We start from the raw sequence: 21510 nt of genomic DNA, 5'->3' as shown, positions 1-21510 counted from the left end.
CTATGCACGAAAGGCTAAGGAAGCCAGAGATGAAAAAGAAAAAAGGAGAGAGATCCGCGAGGGCAAAAGAAGGGCCTGTTCTGTAGGCGTCCACAACGTCTCCGAGGAACACACCCCTCGCAAGCGGATCTACTCCCAAGGCACGATTATCGGTGCAACAACTGATAACTCTTCCAGCCACCTTCAGTCGCCTTTTTCGTCTGAAGAAACAGCAGAGCAGAGAAAAACCTGTGCTAACCATGTTCTCGAATCTCTCCTCGCCAACAAGAATCCCTCAAAGACATTGCTGCAGTACAAGACATACTTGAAAGCTTGGCAGGTAAGTTTATTATTTTGTTTATTTGTTTATTTTATTTTTTAGGACAGTCAAATTTTTTTTTTCATGCTTCGTAATACAAAATATGCAAATACAATATAAATGATAGGTGTTCTGCAGCACAAGAGAAAAAGCGGACTGCAGCGTTGACGCAAGAAAAATGTTAAAGTTTTTCGAGGAGGTTGTTTTCAAGCGCACAGTAAAGAAATATATTGATTCAAACGCGGGATTCAGTGGCGTCGTTGGAAAGGCTTCATCACAAGCGGCCAGATCAGTGTTAGAGGGCAAGCTGACTCGCGAAAATAAGAGAAAACCAAAGGCTTGGAAAGCAGAGACAGAGGAAAGTATTTTTCAGGATGTTGTCCATGAGCTGGAGCAAAATTATAGCCAACGTAATTCACAGCCTTATGAGACTCCGGCATTTGAGGGTTTGAGGAAGCCTCCCAAGGTGACAAAGACGATGCAGGAAGCGAAGACGAGGAACAAAATCACTCGCAACCAGCTGAAGAAGAGGCCCTCATGTCTGCTGAACCACAAGCCCTCATGGTCTCCTCCATTGCGGAAAGAGCAAAAAGTAAATCTAGTGTAATCATGTAACCAAAATAACCTTGTTCAAAGCTGTGGCTCACTCTTAATTGACATTCTGACACTTCATTTTAATCCAAATATAGTTCTTTCGCATCCGCAAACTGATGAGACTGGCCGAAGATTCATCTATGCGCCTATCTCGATAGAAACAGTGGATTGTGCCAGGAAGGCATTAATTTATCTCTACAAGGAGCAAGCGTCATCAAAGGTGGATTGGCCAAACCCTGCACCTCATCCGCGCAAGGATATCCCGCTGAAGGAGGCTATCGAGGAATACGAGGGGAAACTAGTGTACGACACCTCATTCCAGGGATCGACGCGCACTGATACCTGTTCTATTCGCGACCCCTATAATGAGAAGCAGTTCATTCGGATGGCCCTCCATACGTGGGGTATGAAGCCAATGCTGCGGCTAAAAGGGAAGCGAGTGTACCATGCGGAAGGTAGATTTCAATATATGCGTGAGCGCCTTTGCATCTTGGCACGACACCATATGCTGCTGCGAGATGAAGACATTCGCAATCTTAACCTATCTGATGTGTTCAGTATCATGTCCTCCCATCCGGCAAGTGGGTCCCAGCCAGCTCTCGGACTTACGTTTTGCATATCTCGTGGCAAAACAAATAAAAAGGGTGTTAAGCTTTATGCAACCGCCTTTCGTCATAAAGTTTTTTACAGGTGTACTGTAGGAGCGTTTGGCTTCTACATGTTAGAACGATTTATGGTAAGAGATTTGTGCCATTCTTGTCTCTTCTTACTGCAATATAGGTTATGTACTTTCCTAGCTCGTTGTTAAATGTTGGGTCGCGTACCATTCCTATAATAGCTGGATAAGGAGGATGTCCCAAACTTCGCTGATCCTGACGATTGGTACAACATCAAGCTTTTGGTCGCGGCTAGTACGATCGAGAAGCGCAACGCAGGCCTTCGCAAGAATGCTGTTGCACCAAAGACTCAAATCGATGCCACAGCTTCTGTGATGCGAACCTGTGGCATTTATTCGACCAAGGTCACTCACGCCGGTCGACACGCAGGAACATCAGATGCGTACCGTCTGGGCTTAGGCTTGGAGCATATCCGTCACCTTGGGCGTTGGGTAATGGGACAGATGGAGAGTTTCTATGCTCCAAAGAACCCCACCACTGGCGCGTTTTATATGGCTCATTTCAACAAGGAACAGGAACCTTATATCCTTGAGCGTAATCTCGTTATCCCTGACTTGGAGCTGCAGAGGAAAATTTTCCCTTGGATCGAAGGGAACTTTAACAGCAGCGTTAGAGAGAATGAGGAATGGGTCAAGGATTGTAATGATGCTATGACAGATGTAAACCCGGATCTCATCACGGAGGACGACCTGCACTGGGGAGGCTGGCAGGAGCGTATGCGCCATTCGACAGCGGCTAGGGATCAAGATGAAGAAACTACGGGAAGCTCCGCCGCAACGGCCAATAAGCTCATGAACAGCGCAATGATTGATCGAAGAGCTTTCCTACTATTGCTGGTACAAATGAGGAGAGTTATCCTTCAAGACGCCGTGCTGTACCTGAAGCCTGACAGCAAAGGAAGGACTCTGAGCAATAAGCTTTTAGAATCACTTCCAGAAATCTTTGAGAGTCAGCTGTTCCTTGACTTTCAGAGAGAGCTCCTTCGTGCGATCGAAGTGCATCAGCAGAGCGCCAATGTTGTCAATCCATTAGTCCCAGTTGACAAACATGTGGTCTCCAACGCGCTAAACAGCCTTAGTCACCAGAATGCATCTCTTGAAGCAGCTATTGCTCGGCAAGGAGCACAAATGGCACAGCAAGAAGCACAACAAAGGGCGCAGTTGTCTGCCATGAGCTCAGAGCTCGCGACGCTAAAGCAGCAAATGGAGATAGTGATACATTTATTGCAGGATCCGTCAGCTCGCCAAGCTCCAGCGCATCCCTTGAATTCAGCCGGTCTTCTTGGGCCATATCCCCATACTATGCCAAGCTATCCTGCTCTGCGCAGAGTCCCTCAACAGCAGCCGTTTGCGACGCGTCCCCCACAGGTACCTCAACAGCACTCATCGCTGGTTCAAGCTCCTCTACATTGCTTCCAACGAGCGCCAGAGCCATCGCATCACTCGTCCCCAGGCCCCAGCTCATCAAGCGCCACTTTCAAATGGAAAGCAGACCGCGGAAAGCTCACAGTGGCAGATGCTTGGGATGAGTTTCATGGGCCCCTTGCAGCATTTAAAAGATTGAACCCGAGTTGGCCAGTGAATACATCAGACCAAAGGGCCTACAATCGACGATATGAGTTAATTAGGCTGATCAACGAAGCAGCACGAAGGGAAGGTCGCAATCCTGAAGACATTGTTGCTGAGTGGTCACAGGCAAATGAGGGAAAGACTATTAACTCACTGTTGATATCCATGAAAGCTAGGGAGCAAGAGGATCCTGAAGATGACCAATAAATGACAATACACTTCCCAGGTAGGTAACAATAGCATATATAGAAGCATGTACGATAGTAACATATATAATAATAGATATAGTAATAAAATACTAAATGCATTAATTGCTTTGCCAAAAAAATAAAATAAAAAGAAATTGGTATGTTTGTGAGTCGCGCGTTTGCGATCCGTTTGGCGTTTGGTAGCGTCTAAACGCACTTTCTCCTCATTTCCGTTGAGGGAAATAAATGGCGAATAGTATGGAGTATGGATAAAGGGAATGTTAGTTTAGATTAACTTGACCAGATGTGGTCTGTAAAAAGTCAAATAATACCAGAATAGCAAGGTATCTGAAATACTAATGATTGAAAAGGAAGGAATATACGCCGTTTTCACTACATTTTACGCATTCTGTGGTTTATATTGACTACATTATACGCACTTTGACTTAAATATACGCCAAAATGGTTACACAAACAAGACACAGAGCAGTGACAGTCACATTTCAAGACACAGAGCACTCCCTGTCTTAATATTGATTCAGATTCGCTCTATATACTGTATATATACATTTTGTTATCTTGTTTTTCCTGATCATCCCCCGCCTTCATTTTACTTCTCATCTAAATCTTTCATGTTTCAATTTATATATATATATATATATCTGTTTAGTTTTTGGGGGTGAAAAAAAAGGCACAGAGGTCTTGTCCACATTCTAGCCTCCGCCTGTATGCGTACTGACAGGCCAGATCCATATTCTATAAAGGTATTCTTTAAGTCAAAAATACCGTTAGGGGTATATAGTGAGCGTTAGTACATTGAGCATAAGCCACGCAGGCTGTAGACAAGCCAATCATAGAAACAATTTATCTGATCTCATATCGCTCTTTCCCTGTCATGATTAATAAGTGATCTTGCGCTTCCAAATTGAAGGCAACGAGGGAAAACTTACGCTCATCATCCGTGTTAGCGGCCTTTTCCTGTCCCGCTCACAGCCATCAACCGTTAAAACTATAAAACCTTATTATTTATTATGATTATTTTTTAAGGGCATATGTATTAATACGCATGTGGGAAGAAAGTTTCTTTTCAAAACCATGCCAATTGAGAGCCCTATCACCTACAGCCCACGACCCACAGCCTACTCGATTATTTGTATATATTTCACGATTTTTTTACTTCGTCCTTTAAAAAACTCCTTCCTTTTTTTTTCATATCCTTATTATCATCAGCACACATTCATATAATCATATAAATCATAAAGTCCAATACAATGCCTTCATTGCTGCGCACAATCGTTGCCGCTTTCGTGGTCCTTATCTTTGTCCTTGAAGATCAGCACAACCAAGTATCAGCTCAGAAGCTTAATAAAACCATTTCCTCTGGCCATAATCTCAATCTCCCAAAAGTCCAGCTATCGGCTCAGGATCAAGTCCAGGTCCAGCCTTACTCCGAGAAGCTCAAGCTCCCAAAGCTTCGATTCTATGAACATGCCAACTATGAAGGGCGATGCGTCCGTTGCGTGACCATTGGCTACAACGATTGCTATACATTAGACCCCAAGAGATTTGAAGGGACCAACTGGGTTTCATCCATTTCTATGATCCAGGAGGACCCAAGAGATGGCCCTACAACGGCCACTTTTTACACTAGCCCAGCTTGTGGAGGCGAGTGGTTCAGATACTCAGAGAACTTGAAGGGCCTGACGACGAGCTGGGGTAGTCTTGGTTCATACAATGACCAAATCCGATCCTTCAAGATCGCTAATTTCTATGTCGAACCCGGTACGGGGTCAAATCAGCCCGATGATAGGCGCACTTTCGGGGAATACTCGTGCCATTGGGGGAAATCTAACGAGTGCCAAAAACCATAGGCCCATAGTAACGGCAAGAGGCGATAAAAAAGTCTAGAGTTCCTCTAAAATAGGGATGAGCCATACTTAATAAATAGATAGAACTTAAATACCCATTCACCTAAAGAGGAATACAATCAAAGTTGAATATCCTTCTGAATGGATTGAACCTTTGAAGCCCAATTTATAGTGAAGATAAAAAATCAAAAATCAAAAATCAAAAATCAAAATGAAACGTAAAACCGATTGTACTTTTACTGTTACTTTACCATCTCTTTTTAATAAAAGTGGGCTTTCCAATACTGCCATATTAATAAAAATAGCGATCCTTAGGAGGTCCGCGAGTTCTGTGACGAATACAGAAAACCATAAAGTGATGTTGTGATGTTCATGGAATTTATGGATACAATGCTATCTTCATTATACATAACCCTAAAAGCTAGGTATGGGGCCTAAATGCTATAGTCTGTAGGAGCGCAGAGTATTGAAATACATGGGATTTCTTTTAGAAGTCATACTGAAATTCGTATAAAGAGCGGTTTCTAATCTCTAATCTACAAAAAGCTGATAATAGGGGACTTGGAAAAGGCCTGGGCCCCAGGTGAGACTTTGAAGCGCGGCTTCTGCCAAAAAAAACTGGTAGCAGTAGTAATAAGGGCTAGGTTGGAAGTCGTCGTCGGACAGGCTTTTGCAACAATAAGAGGCGATCAGCTCTACAAAATAACAGCCTACACGGGAATGATGGCGAAGAGTAAGATAAAGAGGATAGGCTGCCAAGGCTTTCCACTTAAGCAAATATGGTACCGCCCCAATAGGCGCAGTCATCCTCTGGAAAGCATTTAATTAAATAGGAAAAAAAAAAAAAAAAAAAAAAAAAAAGACGAAGAAAAAGAAAGAGTTAATGGCGCACTTTAAAACGCAAAAGCCCTTCTTGCTTATAAAATGAATAAAGGGCTCCCTACTGTTAGAAAGCATGGGTGAGTGATTGGATCTCTTGTCACTTCCTACATATATTACATGTCATTTCCGATCTAATATATTGCATCGTCCTAAAAAGGATTGCTGGACAGAAAGTAGGCTTCAAAGGAGCACTTTCGGGGACTTACTTTAAGGTGCAACTCATGCCAATAGAAGTCGGCTTGGGAATGTAAGTTCGAAAGTTAATCAAATTAGGGCCTTTCATAGAGCTCTGCAATAAGACGCTTGTAAAGCGAATAAGTAGCTGTTGACTTGAATAGCTGATGCCTTTTTCTTAATACTTCAACAATGCTCACCACTTCCAAAGGTAACCATTGTACCTAAACGCCCAATGCGACAGACATCTTCCAATTTCGTTGGCTTTATTAAGTTGATTCAAATGAATATATTACAAATTATCTAGCAGTAACGCATGTAAGGACTAGTGGGCTGCCAAAAAAGGTTATTAGCTAGGGTTTCACGAGTATGCTCACCCGTCTAGATGGCTGTAGCCACATTATCAAGGCCAGACAGGTATTATTCAGAGAAGTGAGTAAGCGGGTCAGATGAACAAGAGAGGGAGAGTACAGGAATAGATGTATTCAGACTGAAGATGATTATGCCAATCCTTTTATTCCATTTCACCTCCCTCTTTTTATTTTTTTTATTGGCAAGTTACAAGGGCTTGGGGACTAAATGATTATGCTTCTATTTACTTTAATCTTTCATTCTCTTATTTTGCTTTTTTTTAAAAAAATAAAAAAGAGAGGCAAAATCCATAAATTTATAAATCTATGTAGGAACAGATGACTATAAAGGATTATGGCCCAGCACAGTGCTTTTTAGCATCGCCTTCCCAGCATTCGCTATAGGTAGGCGCTTCACCAACTTCATTATATCCTTGAGTGTTGCTCAGTTCATAGTCTGCAATCTTGAACGAGATGACACGGTCATTATAGCCAGCCATATTGTCAAGCTCATAACCAGTCAGAGGATTGATCCGCCTGCTCTTTCGGAACCAATTGCCGCTGCAGAACGAATTGTCGTAAAAAGTGATGGCAAACTTATTTTTTAGGAAATCGTTGTTGAAGAATGAAAAAGAAGAGACTCCGCCCAGACCTTTGCCCGACATGTCAATTGTATAGCAGCGGTTGTACTCGTAGATAGGACACATCAAGCATCGACCCCCGTAGAAGCTGTGCTCCCAAAAGACAGCATGACTATGCTGTGCTGAGACTTGGCGATGCAAAAGAGCCAAGGTTATGATACCTAGGATGATAGTTCGAAAAATAGAATGCATATTGGCCCTTCGTTTGTTTCTCAAGAACTGAATGAAGTTGCTCTGAAGACGGATATCGATCTAGAATGAAATGAAAAATAGTTTACAGGCTCTAGTAAGTAGGAAGTAGTTCTCAAAGAGCTTTGCTATGGCAACAGTGGGCACACTGGCCATGACATAACAAGTCGACGCCTTCAGGGGAATTCACTTACTGGCTTCAAGGCGCTGCAGGGAAGGAGATTTAGTGACTGATTGAGAGAAATGATGAAAAAGAGTCGACAATTTATATTTGCAGATGGCAGAGGGCGTACGGGATTGCTAAATTGCTTATCTCGATTATCGATGCCAAGAAGCCGCCTCTCGGGGGACGAATATCTGCAAACGAAGGCAAAGATTAAGTCCCTCCCAATTCACTGCTTTAAAAGTATCCAATGAGAGGCTTCAGTTTATATGAATTATTGGAGTGGCGCTCTGTCCTTGTGCAGCATTTGTATTTTTATATATAAGTATGAACAACACTGGGAACCAAGAATGTTTTTCTTCAATAGAGGAAAGCCTTCTGCTTTGTCAAAGACTGAGAACATAACACTATTTGCATGCAGGGATTGGAAACGGGAAACAATTTGCCAGGGCAAGCGAAAAAAATGTATCATGCATGCGCAACCAACAGAACATGCTTGATGTGAACGAGCCTTGCAGAAATGCGTAATGCACTGAACATAATGAGTAGAATGCGAGCATATGCTGAACAGTTCATATACCCTCCTAATGACCTTAAATTATTTTATCTTACTTTATTTTCCACCTCCAAGGTCTTCGTTTAGTATGAACATTCACTAGATGTACCCTTAGTGCATTGGCCCCTGTCGAGGCTCTGGCCACTTCCACTACCGGGATGGACATATAAGTTAGCGAGCTTGAAGGACCGAATCCTATCGTTCCAGTCTACTAGAGATTCCCTTGAGGCAATAGAGCGCCTCCCCCAGCCCCCTAAATGGCGTAACCAGGGCCATCTTAATAAGTGAATACCGAGGGCGAGGGGGGCTAGCGAAGGGAGGCGAGGGCACTGTGGAAATAGATTGGGGGAACTTGTTCTACATGCTATAAAATATATATATGATTTCAACTGAGGGCGAGGTGATCAAGAGCTAGCTGACGAGATTGTTGCAAAATGGCGGAGGTTGAAAGTTAACCAGTGATCCAATAAGACGCTGTATTTTCACGGCTCTCCTCTCCTTGGACATGTACAGTGTGTACAATATCTCGTATCTAACCCCAGAAAATGTGTAACAAAAAAAAAGGAAAGACGGACCTTTCACATGTGGGGAACCACCCAAAACAAAGGCTCGAATGTTGAGTGGAAAGCCTTATTGAAGACACCGCCGTATGGGGGAGAGGTTCTTGTGATGATACTTGAAACCAAACACTTTCAATTATGATGATAACAAGAAAAAAAAAAAAAAAAATAGTTAAATAATAAAAAAAAAGTTACACACACTAGAACACTTAGTTCTCAATGGCTCTGTGCAATAAGTCGGAACCTCTTGCACTGCCATCCTATAGGTTGACGGCGGGGCCTATACGTGGTCATATGGCAATCCAACAACAATATCCTTGTTAAGGGCTTAAGACACAAAAAAAATCCATGAAAGGTCTTACAAATAAATTGTTGATAGCTACCATAAGAAGCGATAACTTAGGTTGAATTCTCTGGAGGATCCTTACATGTCACAGTAGGGTGAGGGAAGTATCCACGGGAGCTGTTTTGAGCCTTTGATCCCTATGAGATATTGCAGATCGCAAACTGCTTGTATATACTTCTGTGGTCTCCATGGTCTTGGCTACTTGCAGTCCCTACCAGAAGTCATTCTCAGAGCATGTTCTATTAATCCACTTTCCTATTCAGTCGTATCTCTCGAATCTCCTTCGCCCTCTGATTTGTAGATAATGCTGTACCAGTCCTAGGTTTCCTGAGCTTCCTACGCCTCCTCTCCGAGGTGGTGGTTGCAGTTATAACCTGCAGCAATTGGGTCATCGACAACCGCTGTCTGCAAACCCTGAGAAGCTGTCTCTAAAGCTTGCTCCATATTAGTAAGTTTGTGCTGCACTCTTTTCTATCGAGTATCTCACAACTTCCTCTTTCTTTTTTTTCTATTCAAGGCAGTCTCCATAAGGTCGATATGATACAGTGATGTAAAGGGAGATTCATTGGTTTTTCAGAAGGTACAGAGAGGAAACTATGATTTTTTTTTTTTTCAAACAGTCGATGTACTTCCCATAAACAGTGAGTCTGGCGACATGTCGATATGCAGGGAGATAAGTGAGTAATAGATACAAATGTTCCGGACATTGATGGCCTGGTTTCCCCAGATAATTGAGCTCAGCTGGTTACAAGTTTCAAGTTGGTTATGATGAGCATTTTTGTTTGCCTAGCGATTTTGATTTTGTGTAGAGGCAGCGCGCGCACGCGCTGGTTTCAAAGAAAAAAATGCGTTCAAATTCGAATTTACAACTCCGTATTATTATTTGGCGGATAAGGTTTACGTGCTAGCCCCATACACTGATTTTTACCTCAGCGCCCTGTCCTATTCTACTGTGAACGCATTTGTATTTTAAAAAGGAAAAATAAAAAAAAATAAAAATCATTTTGGACTAACTGGAGCTTCTTGCTCCAACGTCCTTAAGCAGCCACACTTGGCTTCCTAGTTCTGTATCTCCAGCGCGGAGCGAGAAATAAACATCAGTTGCTTCCAACGCTTCAGCACAAATATAATACCCTTCTGGTCGAGTAAAGCTGTTATTATTAAAAGTGAAAAAAAAAAAAAAAAAAAAAAAAGATAGATGAAGTAAGAATAAACGAACCCTCAGTTTTCTAAATCGTTCATTAGTATAAGAACCCCATCTGAGCTTTGCATAGAGATTAGTGACTGAAGACTGCCGATACTTTTGTCAATATTTGCCCACTATCATGAGGCTAGCCTTCCTTGACTGAATCAGTTTATAAAGGGCGGCTGCCAACAAAGGTCTTCTCTCAAGGTTACACTAATTGATCTTTTGGAAGGAATCCAAGTGAGGGCGAAGTCAAAATAAATGATTGCTGAGTTGCTGAAGCAAACAATTTTCAACGCATTCACGATCTGTCTGTTTAATAAGCAAGGTATGATGTGACACAGGTTTTGAGACGTCGCACCAGTATTGATAATTGGGCGTTATGGTATCCGTTAATAGGCATCATTTCATTTATTTGGAATTAAGAATGCATTTTTAATAACAATACCAAAATATGTAGGGGAAGCATCTAGAAACGGCATTCGCTGCTCGAGACCTTTTTACAGATTGTTTTGGCATAACTGTCTCCATATGGTAGATGCCCAGCTTCAGAGGGGACAAAAAAGTCTGCGATCTTAAACGACCTAAGATTACCGCCCCACTGACCTAGATTACCAAACACGATGGCGGCATTCTTCCATACGCCAGACATACGGTTCCAATTGCCATTGCAAGTAGCCCCATCATAAAATGTAAGTGCTGAATATCCATCTCGAGTATCAAACTGATCAAATCGCAGAGAGTTAGGCCCCGACAAGCCAGATTTGCCCATATCTACCGCATAACAGGTGTTATATTGCAGTTTTTGACATTTGATGCAACCGCCTTGGTAGTCTGTACGTTCCCAAAGGCGGAGATTGGTGCTGGAAGGAGGGGAAGCAAGGGCTGATACACCACCATGAGGATTTACAGGGCCCTTCTCGATCTTGCCTTGGATATGAGGAACGGTCACATTAGCTACTGCAGAGGCCTGGCTGAAAAGGGCCAAAGCAAAGGAGGTGGCAAGCAGCGTCTTGGATAGATTGAGCATCTTTTTATTCGATCCTTGAGTAGTGGATGGGTGGTTAAGTAAGGTGGTTAGCTTTAAAGGTATTTATTTTGTTGTCTTGTCGGGCCCTTTATATACTTGAGGAAAATATTGTACCAACGATGGGGCTGAGTAAAAGAGAAACAAAAAAGCATTCCGCGTTTGCCCACTTTTTATTTTTAAAAGGACTATGTATGTTTGTCGTCGGGATCAACTGCAACTGCAATCTTTGTATTTTTTTTCCTATTTTTTATATAAGGTGTAGCTATAATTCTACCAAGAAGTGTCTTGAAAACGACCCATATTCAAGAAAACATTTATTGAGCCATTTACAATATTAAGATTCGCTTTAATAATATGTATATATCAGACTGATCACTAATGGAGTTATTCAGACTAAATATTCATCTCCAGAGCCAATGTAACACAACAAGACCGAAAGCGCTACATTAAAGTGTTAATAGCGGCAATGGAGAACAAAAAAAAATGCTTTATAAATCTTTAATACTAAAGACTTTATTTACCGCTTTATCAACATCGAAGCCCTAGGCAGTACTTTTGAGGCTATCATACATGGCCGTCCGACTGACTGGGGCGTTCAATTTTTGAGCAATAATTGACAAAGCAGCATCATTGACAAATGTGACCACTTCATTCTTATAACGGATAATAAATCTAACCTGATTTCCCTGAAAGCCTAAATATCAAAACCTTGTTTTGGGCGGATGAACGGAGGTATCCCAAAATTAGATTGATCACAAGCTTCCGCCCCAATCTTAGTTCAGATGAAAAGAGGGCGAAGACTGGGGCGGCAATGGGAGGGAACAGAGCAACAAAAATAACGAACCGCGCCCTCGGTAACAATTAACATCTAATAAATTTTGTATCACCTTTTCTTACCACGACAAGAAAATACTGAAACCTGAATTTGGAATACATATTTTTGTTTGACGAATAAGCTGTTGAGGGTGTAAAGAAATTGATATCCAATCAAATTTCCGAGTTTCCTAGAATGGATTACAGATAGCAAGTCTCACAGGCCCAGACATCTTACATGGAGCTTCTTCCACTTTTTTCTTCTTTCGTTTGCCCATTGAAGCTTGAGTCTCTTCCTCTAGAGGGATGCTCATCTTCTCTATAGCTTCCACCTCGTTCTTCCACGATATGTTTCGTCAACTTTCTATCACATTCCTTTTTCATGAAAAGAACCGAATGCTCTAGAGTAACGAAGAATTTTTCTTTGAATATAAATTCAAGTGGTGTATTTGCCTCCTCAGGGTCATCAAGTTCATCTTCAGGCTTGAAATCCTCGTTGCAGAACATCTAGCAGAAAGAAAAAAAAAAAAAAAAAAAAAAAGAGTAAAAATACGGAGCAGGATTAGAGTACTAAAATAATAAAAGAATAATGAAATGAATCACTCACCCTCCAGCGTCGCTGATAAACAGCGTACGTCGTTACTGTTCTGAATCTAGTCTTCCTAACGTTGAGCGAGCTCAGGGCAGCAGGGTTATACTTGTATCTGGCTCCATATAGTCGCCTCTTGCTTGTGCTAGCAACAGGTCCCAATTCGATAATGTCATCTTTCTCCTGATCGATTGAGCCGTCTAGTTCTCTGTCGACGACGTCCTCAGAAGATGAGTCAACATTGCCGCCTACCTCCTGTAGCAATGGCGGCTGTGGCATGGATAGAGGTTGGGTAGTTGAGACGCGTGAACAACCTGACTCCTTTGAATTAGGCAGCAAATCTTGTAATAAGAGTAACTTTCTAGGTTGTCTTTCCAGGGCTACTGATGGAGTGGTACGACGTTTTCGACGTGATGGCTGCGATGGTCCTATCTTTCGGGGCCGACCACGTTTTTTTGGTACTGGTAGAGCCGGTTCTGATTGTGATGGCGGGGTAGTGTTGACTGTGACTCTAACTCTGGTAATGAAGGCGGAAACTTTACAATGGCAACCCCTTTTTTGTCGTTCTCTTCCTCGCGCTCAAGTCGCGTCTCTTTTGGCAAGGATAGAGGTTGAGGTTGAGGTTTCGCGATGACTGCCTCTTCTTTGCCATCTTCTTCCTCACAAATAAGTCGTCCCGCTTTGGTGGAAATGGTTTTACCATGTTCATGTTTCATGTGAAAGAATTGAATCTTTTTTTTTGTAGATTGCAAATGAATGTTGAAATGCTAATGATGTTTTGATTGTGAAGGAAGAAGGAAGTGATTTTTTTATTCTATCTCTCGTAGGAACCTACTTTTTAAGTTTTTAACTGGATTTATTTAGTTTAATATTGGATAAATCCTCTTAGTGACTTGATAAATTTATTTAAAAGTTGCCTAAAATGGCTAGCCTCTCCCTTTTTAAATTATTTGATTGGCTAGTTTAAAGTACATGTACATGTACCTTCTGATTTTTTAAGTAGTTTTACTACTCAGCGTTCGTGTAATAATTCAAAGCAAAACGAATACTTTTTTTACAAAGTACAACCGAGAAAAATAAATAAAATACAGTGGGGGTTATGTGGGGAAGTTGGTGTCGGATATCAGGGGCAGATTGGCTAGTCGAAGAGCGTTCAGTTTCTCCTCTCTTTTCCTCTTTTCCTCTTTTCCTCCAACTGATTGATGACCTGGTTCAAAGCGATGTCAGTACCAGCTAAGACCCGTGGAACATCAAAGTCTTCTCCTCGGCGAACACAGGCATGGTGATATTTCCAGATTGTTGCCAGGATGGTACTAAGGAGTAAGAAGGCAGGCACATTGTTGAGTGGGTTAATCTTCGTCGGGTTGGCATAGAACAACGACTCCAGTAGGAAAGCTGACCAGTCATTTTCTCCGACAAATTTCTTCATTGCGCCCTGCCATACTTCCAGCTTCTTGGGGTAACTGAAGAGCAGATGTTGTTCCGTCTCAGGGAACCTCCTACACATCTGACAAATTAGAAGAGATTTATTAGGCATATATCGATGGAGGTGGACACCGAAGGGGAGCTTGTCAATGAGTAATCTCCACCACACATTCCTCGCATTGCGTGGTAAAGGCAGACACCAAAATGACATCCAAAAGCTTGCATTCAGTTTAGGGTCTGGGCGGCGTTCAAATAGATTACGCATAAGAGGAGTTAAGACCGGATAGGTTGCCTTAAAAACAAGTCTCCGAAAGTCCTTCGTGGAGGATTTCTTAAAGCTCTTTATCTTCTTGCCTTCTATAACGATGCAATTAATAGGTTGAGCTAAGTCATCCTTGATCGACATCAGTCCAATGTTGTTGAGGGCTGTTTGGAGAACCGGGTGTAAATGAAAAGTACCGTTCTTGGTGTTTTCTTCCAAACGACAGGATCTGTATGCTACAGCTCGTTCCCTAGCAGAGATAAACTCCAATTTGCCTGGCATGTACTCTGGATTTATCCATACTGGCCGCAGTATCCTGTCAGTGCGCCACTGGGGCGGAAAGTTAAGAGCAACCTTTTTTTTGTTAATTGATCAATCCTGAAGTATTGATGCGGTCACGTGGCCATAGATCAGTATAATGCTAAGTAGCATCCCTCTCTTCTTATTCCACTTTTTCAACATGGTATGTTCTCTGATTATGATGTCGCCATCATGGCCACTTTGTGTAAGAGTATGAATCCTTTTATTTGAATCACGATCCATGCCCCATTTTATTTTTTTTATTTTTATTTTTTTTTTTGAAGCATCTCACATGCTATTGAATGCCGCTACTAGCTCATTGGGACAATTCAAAAGCACGCTAGGCAATCTTTAAAAAGAAAGACACCATAGCGACCTGGCCTTACTAAATACAATCTTCTTAACAATTGTTTCTTTAGCGAGAAACTTAGGGAAAAGATTCAACCGACTTGTAGTGACTCTCAAGTATGAGCACATGGTTACCATATTGAAAGGAAACACGAGTAAAAACGCGTAGATGTTATGAGCCAGGAAAATGGAGGTGATCCAAACAACACGTTCATCACACACAACAACACGATACAAAACTACCCACAACTACCCACAACTAGACACAACTACTGCATCAAGCTACTACACTATAAAACTACACTTCAATACTTCACCAAAAAAAATAATAACTTTACTACAAGATCTATTACACAATTACAAAAACTACCCGCTCTGGATCTTAGTAAAGCACATAGCAACCTTAGCAAGAAATCAAAGCAAAGCGAGGGCTTATTGGACTGGATATAAGGACCTAATACTAACAGGCACCGGGTTTATAAACGAGATCAGGACAACTCATTTCTGGGGTGCGGCACATCGGTAGTCTCGATTAACCGCACAGCTGATAAATATAGGGTGATTCATAGCGGCAATACGCCTGCAATCTCGTAGTTATTATTTACAGTGTTTGAAGCCTTGTAAAACATAATATCCTTTGAGCATTTCATTTTTCATCAATATTCCTTCGGAATTGTACACACAGATGGATTTTCGAGCACAATGAAGCTTTCCTGTAACAGGGCTCAATAATGTTGCACAAGTCCCAATCTCCATTCACCTTATAAAATGCTGCAAATTGGTAGGCTTTGACTCTTTGATCGTTCTTTGTACAGAACCACTAAGTGTACAGCGTTATCTGCTCTCGTTTATGTGAATCACTCTCCCCAACACCTTTCGCTGATTGAGTACTAACTGCTATCGTTTAGACTTTGTGTGCGTTTACTGTTGTGTCTTTTTAAGAGTCTCTTATTTTATCATAATGGCTGAAAGTTTCCCGCTTTAATAATTACCACTACAAGAATCTAATTCCAACAATATCATGAATTGTCTTAATCATTATATCTTCCAATATAGCTGACCAAATCGAATAACATGACGACTTAAGCCTATTATCCGAGAGTCAGGGCCATATATGCCCCACCCTTTGCTCCCACCCTTTGCTCCCACCCTTTCTTTCTCTCCCTTGTTTTCTTTCTTCACGTCTTGGCTCACTATCAAGAAGATACAGATCTACTTGGTGACGGAACAGATCTTACTTTATTCACTTCTAAGGGTAGTTTCTGGACTTTTGCATTGATTGGCAATAAAAGAATACCTAGAAGGGGCTCGACTCCACTTTATAATATCCTTTCCCCTCACAGAAGCCGAATGCTGGATGATGATAAGCTGCAGATGGGATCTAAAATGGTACTAGAACTACTATCCGTCATCTTGCATACTGAAGGTTGCTTTAAAAGATGAATGTTTCTTAATTCTAGTAAAGCATTTCTCGCATTTTTCCATCTCATTAAGCTGTTGCCATACAGCTTGGACTAAAGGCCCCTGTTCATTTGTGATATGGTTAATAAGACCACATTTATAAGTATAAGCAAAGATGCTCATTGCCTCTTCTACTGGTTATTATAGTTTTATTGACTGTGTAATTGATTAGTAAAAATAAAGGCACACAGATGGATGAGAGCATGCGAAAGTGGTTCATGCACGGTTTTCAGAAACCCCTCCGCCTCTTTATTTTATTTTTAATAGGTAGCGTGGGGCTGGCCTTTGTCATACTGATCACCACAACCAGGTGGGGTGTATGCGCGCTTCACGTCCCTCCTCTTCATGGGGCGATTAGGCTCCACAGGTAAAGTGTTGACGTTCCGTCCATCTGATTCCTTCCAATCATGCCCCTCCGGAGGCGTAAAGTTGCGTTTATTGATCACTGCTTGTTTCGCATAACCGTGATCACGACCTTTTCCTTTTGTTCCTGTTGCTGTACTCGCACCTGGGGGAATGGCAGCTGCATCGGAAAATGTGGCAGACACCATCAGGAAGAGAAGGCAGGAGAGGACCAAAGTGACGAAAAAGGAAGAAAAGGAGATAGATGGGCGGGAAGAAGAATGGGAGAAGTAAGAAGTCGAAGATGGAGCTGATCTTGATCTACGGCTGAGTTGGTTATGGGCCTTGATGTGATTTGGTTGCATCATTTTTTTTATTGTTGTTGTAGTAGAGTAGTCTAATGTCTAATGTGGAAATTTAATGGCGGGCAAAGACAATGTGAAAGTGCGAAGGATAATGACTGAGAAAAGAAGGAAGGAATAAAAGGATGACATATTTATAAAAAAGGAAAAAGGGTGTAAAAGTTAAAGTGCTTGAAGTAACAAAAGGGGTTGAGGTGTGGATTGGTCCAAGGGCCTGGCGCTATCCGACCTCAATGGCCCTGACCCCGCATTCCTACCCTTGCTCCGACCCATGCATGAGATGCAAAAGCAAAAAAAAAGGAGTTGGTGTGAGCAGAAATAACTAAATAAATTATAGGAACTGGATCTATCCTCAACTGCTAAAAGTCAAGGAGAGAGAAGGGAGGGAGAATCTGTGGTATTTGCTCTTTTTGTTTTGGAAGACCAAGAATAAAGTGCTGAGGCGCACCACCAGGGTAAAAGGTTTGTCACTCCTGGTATTTTATTATTACTGTTATTGCTTGCTCATCCTGTACAGCCGTTTGGAGGCAAAAAAAAAAGAGGCCCTTCCCTTTCCCTTCCTTCCCCTTACTCCTTTTTTTGTCAGACAGCCAGATACAACAGATGCCGAATGAGGAAATATGAGAACTTTCATAAGATAATAGTTAGTGACTGGCATATCTTGGATAAACAACATTTTACAAAAAGTGTTTGTATCGCTTTTTTTTTTTCTTTTTCTTGCAACATTGCAGAACAAGTTAGGCTTTTTCACTGCACAACAATCACCAAGGAGTACTTGACATCGGACAAAAGGAATCATTAAAGCAACGTCTTTTTAACATTGGCAAAACATGAATGTCACATTTCATTCACCAGTCCCAAAGGCTGCTTTGGACAATAAGAGCAATATGCGTGGAAGCAAAAAGAAATTCACAGCAGAGCACGAAATGGATATAGATGATGATGAGCACCATCATGAGAATAAATTAGAGGGAGGCATTATCAAGGACCCTACTATCCATGTTGTCACACCAGCAGAGGTTATCACCTCCGACGCTGCGTTCATGCGGTAAAAAGAAAGAAAAAGACAGCTTTTTATTTTAAATTCTGATCTGCTCATATATCAACAAGAAGGGGTGGGGAGAATGATCCCTATTTAGAAAGTGCAATATATAATACAAGCGGAAATGAGTTAACACGCTTGCGCTATAACTACTGGTGTACATTACATAGTGGACACGGAACATATGTTGAAGATGAAAAGGTTTTGTCAAGTCTTGCAGGAGTTGTAGAGCGTGTCAACAAGTTGATTTCTGTCAGGCCATTGCATACAAGGTTAGAAAAACCATTATACCTAATTATGCCTTACTATTTGCTATTCTTCGTTTATTTATTTATTTATTTTTTCGATTAATCAGCAACTGACTAATGTTCTATACTCATTTACCTTTCTTAATAATTATCTGCTTTGTCATTACCACTGATGAATGGATGATTTTTAAAATAAAAGATATGCGGGAGAAATTGGAGATGTAGTTGTTGGCAGGATTACAGAGGTCGCTCAGAAACGTTGGAAAGTGGATGTGAATGCTCGTCAGGATGCAATCTTAATGTTAAGCTCAGTTAATTTACCAGGAGGTGTTCAACGACGAAAACAGGAGTCAGATGAGTTACAAATGCGGAATTTCTTTATGGAAGGCGATTTAGTCGTGGCAGAAGTGCAAGCCTTCTTTGGTGACGGTGCTTATTCGATTCATACACGCAGTTTGAAATACGGTAAACTTCGAAATGGATCGTTTATTTCGGTCTCACCAGCTTTAGTACAACGATGCAAATCTCATTTCCATTCCTTATCCTGTGGCGTGGATGTAATCTTGGGATTGAACGGATATATCTGGGTTAGCGCACACGTACCCCAGAGCTTGGACGAGATTGATACAGAGCAAGTTTATTCGAATAAAAACAAGGTAAACAAAGACGGTAAAGGCTTGAATATAGAATGATAGATTAAAGAAAAGAAAAAACTAATTTTAATTCCCTTTTTTCAACAAATGAAGGAGGATATCACCCCTAGTGATCGCGAGTCGATTGCGCGTGTAGTCAACTGTATCCGTGCCCTGGCACAAGACTATATCTTTATCAACGATTCTATCATTTCCTTTGCGTATGAAGCTTCATTACAATACGCACTAAAGGACCTGCACAAACGGCATGTCATGCATGATATTGCCACAGAAGCTGTAGCAGCTGTCGACAGCATAAAAGCATAAAAAACCCTCAAATATGGAGAGTTGGAGAAGTAGCAATTGAAGATGGCTTGTAAGGATGAGACCAGCTAATAACAATAAAATTTCAGTTGATTGGCTGTCATGTCATATTCTATTGAGTAAAGTAAGGTGGTTGGCCTCAGCATTATGGCTCTAGACACATCCTCTCATGCATTGTTGGATTCATCAGGCCATTGTTTTCGCCCATGACCCACGCATGAAGGGCACTCTATGTTATTCAAACCATACGAATTCCCCGTTCACATTGACAATTGAGATTTCAATACCTACTCTCTGTTTTAACCACTCTTTACCAGAAAATGGTTGCGCTGCGATGCTGCTACGCTACTGTACGGCCTATTACTGTTCCCCAGGCACACTGCGAGGAGACAATGATGGTCATGCCATCTCCAGCTATTTTGATTTTTCATCCTCAAGAGAAAATAGCCAGACCCTTCCACAAGGGGGGTATTTAAAATGCAGACTCCTCTCTATTCATCCATTTCCTCTCTTAGAAAGCCTGTGGCAATGGCTTATCATGATGATGTTGCCGTATTATTGTCACTATTGCTGTTTGTTCCATTGCTGTTACTGAGCGCCTGTCGGGCCCAAGCTATCCTGGTTCGACTGTGTAACCTAACAAGAGAGGCTTTCCCTCATACCTATATCCTTTTTTCCATTGACCTTCTACTGTTTGCTTGTTTACTGCCTTATTTATAGATTACTTCGTTTATGTATCCCTCTGAGCCGTCAAAGCTCTTCTTTCAGCACCATATGGCCATGTTTAGAACCGCTTTGCTGTATATACAATTGACACAGGGTCTGTATGGATCGAGTCAGTTGGACGGTATCTTTGCACTATCTCCCTCCACCTCTGCAAGTATCTGATTAAATTGTATTCAGAAAGGACTAACAAATGGATGTGATAGGCCTCATTTGCTTGTTCTTTGGTGCAGCCATAAGTTCATATGCTGCAAATAATCCCATAACGCTTATAAGCCCTTCTCCTCTCCTCAAGTTTACTTGGCACACTCGATGACTTGGACTTCAAAGGTACCTTGCTATATGATGCTAATAAAGGAGCATTTTATCCATCATACACAGTAGGAAGTGAAAGAAGAGAAAATCTTTGCTTCCTAATTCCCAAAAAAAAAAAAAAAAAAAAAAATGCGTTCAAATTAGACGGCAAATCTTTGTTCGCCCAAAAGATTAAATAAAGTTCTCGTACAAGCTCCATGTGTCAAATTTTTCGTGTCCTCGTTAACCACTCAACTTTGAGCGCATTTTCGTTTATGATTCAGAATAATATTTTCAACTGTTGCACATCGGCATACACACTTAATTATGCACCTATCGCTAATTCTCTCCCCATTCAGCAGTTGCTTATGCGTTAAAACTTATTTGTCTGTACAGTTAATTAATACATGTCTTAATATTATCATAACATTTACCACATTTTTGTAACCATACAACAGCATGGGAGGGCTTCATAACGGACTCCTGTTATAAATGCTATGCTTCTAAGGTATGTATGATAGAAATAAGCAACTTGGAGTATATGCAACATATGTGCACATCTACGACGATGGCCTTGGTGTAAGTTTTAGCGCTTGTATCCGCTGCTATCGCATTATTGTACATCGTACGGCTCTGGAGAATGAAAACTACCAAGAAGATTGTGACAATACCCATCAAGCATTTCAATCAATGCTGTACCGTTAATATGAATCATCTCGCACTCAACAGCGTCTCTTCAGTTCATTTTGAAATCAATGATGGCGTGCCGCACATAAAGTCATATTACGGATCCTTGGCTATACTGAAGATAGTCGTTACTGTATTCGGCCCTCCTACACGGCCAAGCCGCGTAACCGTCTCGAGTTTCAAATCGTCCAAATCAATAGGACAAAACTACACCAAATATAGCAGCTGAAACAGCACCTCTCTCAGCTGTTTCTATATTAGTTCTTTCCTTTAAAGCACATATCATTATGTGATGCCTATGGTATACACAATGGCGAGGAGGCTTTCTCGATTACTGAGATTCTCTTCAAGACAATAAATTTGGTTAGTGAGGATATTCTAGCTAAGG

At 41.5% G+C, this 21510-nt stretch overlaps 6 protein-coding genes across 6 annotated transcripts; 2 read left to right on the top strand and 4 right to left on the bottom strand.

The window, feature by feature from the left end:
- The first annotated feature begins 4560 nt into the window (after window positions 1-4560).
- BCR41DRAFT_356676 (hypothetical protein) lies at window positions 4561-5280 on the top strand. The gene has a single exon (XM_022024687.1). The coding sequence runs from the start codon at window positions 4597-4599 to the stop codon at window positions 5194-5196; it is 600 nt and encodes a 199-aa protein (XP_021879733.1). The 5' UTR covers window positions 4561-4596; the 3' UTR covers window positions 5197-5280.
- Window positions 5281-6776: 1496 nt separating this feature from the next.
- Window positions 6777-7656, bottom strand: BCR41DRAFT_356675 (hypothetical protein). Its single transcript, XM_022024686.1, has 2 exons — window positions 7624-7656; window positions 6777-7492 (listed from the first exon to the last, which is right to left on the bottom strand). The coding sequence occupies exon 2, from the start codon at window positions 7430-7432 to the stop codon at window positions 6953-6955; it is 480 nt and encodes a 159-aa protein (XP_021879732.1). The 5' UTR covers window positions 7433-7492; window positions 7624-7656; the 3' UTR covers window positions 6777-6952.
- Window positions 7657-10709: 3053 nt separating this feature from the next.
- On the bottom strand, window positions 10710-11319 carry BCR41DRAFT_387640 (hypothetical protein; the record flags this gene model as incomplete). Its single annotated transcript, XM_022027915.1, has 1 exon — window positions 10710-11319. Exon 1 carries the CDS (start codon window positions 11268-11270, stop codon window positions 10710-10712), a length of 561 nt encoding a protein of 186 aa, XP_021879731.1. The 5' UTR covers window positions 11271-11319.
- Window positions 11320-11658: 339 nt separating this feature from the next.
- BCR41DRAFT_371996 (hypothetical protein) lies at window positions 11659-12951 on the bottom strand (the record flags this gene model as incomplete). The annotated part of the gene is made up of 4 exons (XM_022026647.1): window positions 11659-11711; window positions 12168-12274; window positions 12322-12590; window positions 12691-12951. 4 exons carry the CDS (start codon window positions 12949-12951, stop codon window positions 11659-11661), a joined length of 690 nt encoding a protein of 229 aa, XP_021879730.1.
- A 3777-nt stretch (window positions 12952-16728) lies between these two features.
- Window positions 16729-17178, bottom strand: BCR41DRAFT_423371 (hypothetical protein; the record flags this gene model as incomplete). Its single annotated transcript, XM_022030293.1, has 1 exon — window positions 16729-17178. One exon carries the CDS (start codon window positions 17176-17178, stop codon window positions 16729-16731), a length of 450 nt encoding a protein of 149 aa, XP_021879729.1.
- A 718-nt stretch (window positions 17179-17896) lies between these two features.
- Window positions 17897-19487, top strand: BCR41DRAFT_356672 (exosome component 2). Its single transcript, XM_022024685.1, has 4 exons — window positions 17897-18220; window positions 18385-18486; window positions 18662-19118; window positions 19209-19487. Exons 1-4 carry the CDS (start codon window positions 18003-18005, stop codon window positions 19419-19421), a joined length of 990 nt encoding a protein of 329 aa, XP_021879728.1. The 5' UTR covers window positions 17897-18002; the 3' UTR covers window positions 19422-19487.
- The last annotated feature ends 2023 nt before the right edge of the window (window positions 19488-21510 follow it).

The sequence above is a fragment of the Lobosporangium transversale genome (genome assembly GCF_002105155.1).
Source record: "Lobosporangium transversale strain NRRL 3116 chromosome Unknown BCR41scaffold_27, whole genome shotgun sequence".
Lineage (NCBI taxonomy): Eukaryota > Fungi > Mortierellomycota > Mortierellomycetes > Mortierellales > Mortierellaceae > Lobosporangium > Lobosporangium transversale.
This window is presented reverse-complemented; position numbering and strand designations above follow the sequence as displayed.

Excerpts from the sequence above, each read along its gene's own strand:
- BCR41DRAFT_356672 (XM_022024685.1), top strand. The coding sequence starts at position 18,003 with ATGAATGTCACATTTCATTCACCAGTCCCAAAGGCTGCTTTGGACAAT. Across the intron at positions 18,221-18,384 it reads TCCGACGCTGCGTTCATGCG|TGGACACGGAACATATGTTG; the intron begins GTAAAAAGAAAG and ends TACATTACATAG. Across the intron at positions 18,487-18,661 it reads GTCAGGCCATTGCATACAAG|ATATGCGGGAGAAATTGGAG; the intron begins GTTAGAAAAACC and ends TTAAAATAAAAG.
- BCR41DRAFT_356675 (XM_022024686.1), bottom strand. The coding sequence starts at position 7,432 with ATGCATTCTATTTTTCGAACTATCATCCTAGGTATCATAACCTTGGCT.
- BCR41DRAFT_356676 (XM_022024687.1), top strand. The coding sequence starts at position 4,597 with ATGCCTTCATTGCTGCGCACAATCGTTGCCGCTTTCGTGGTCCTTATC.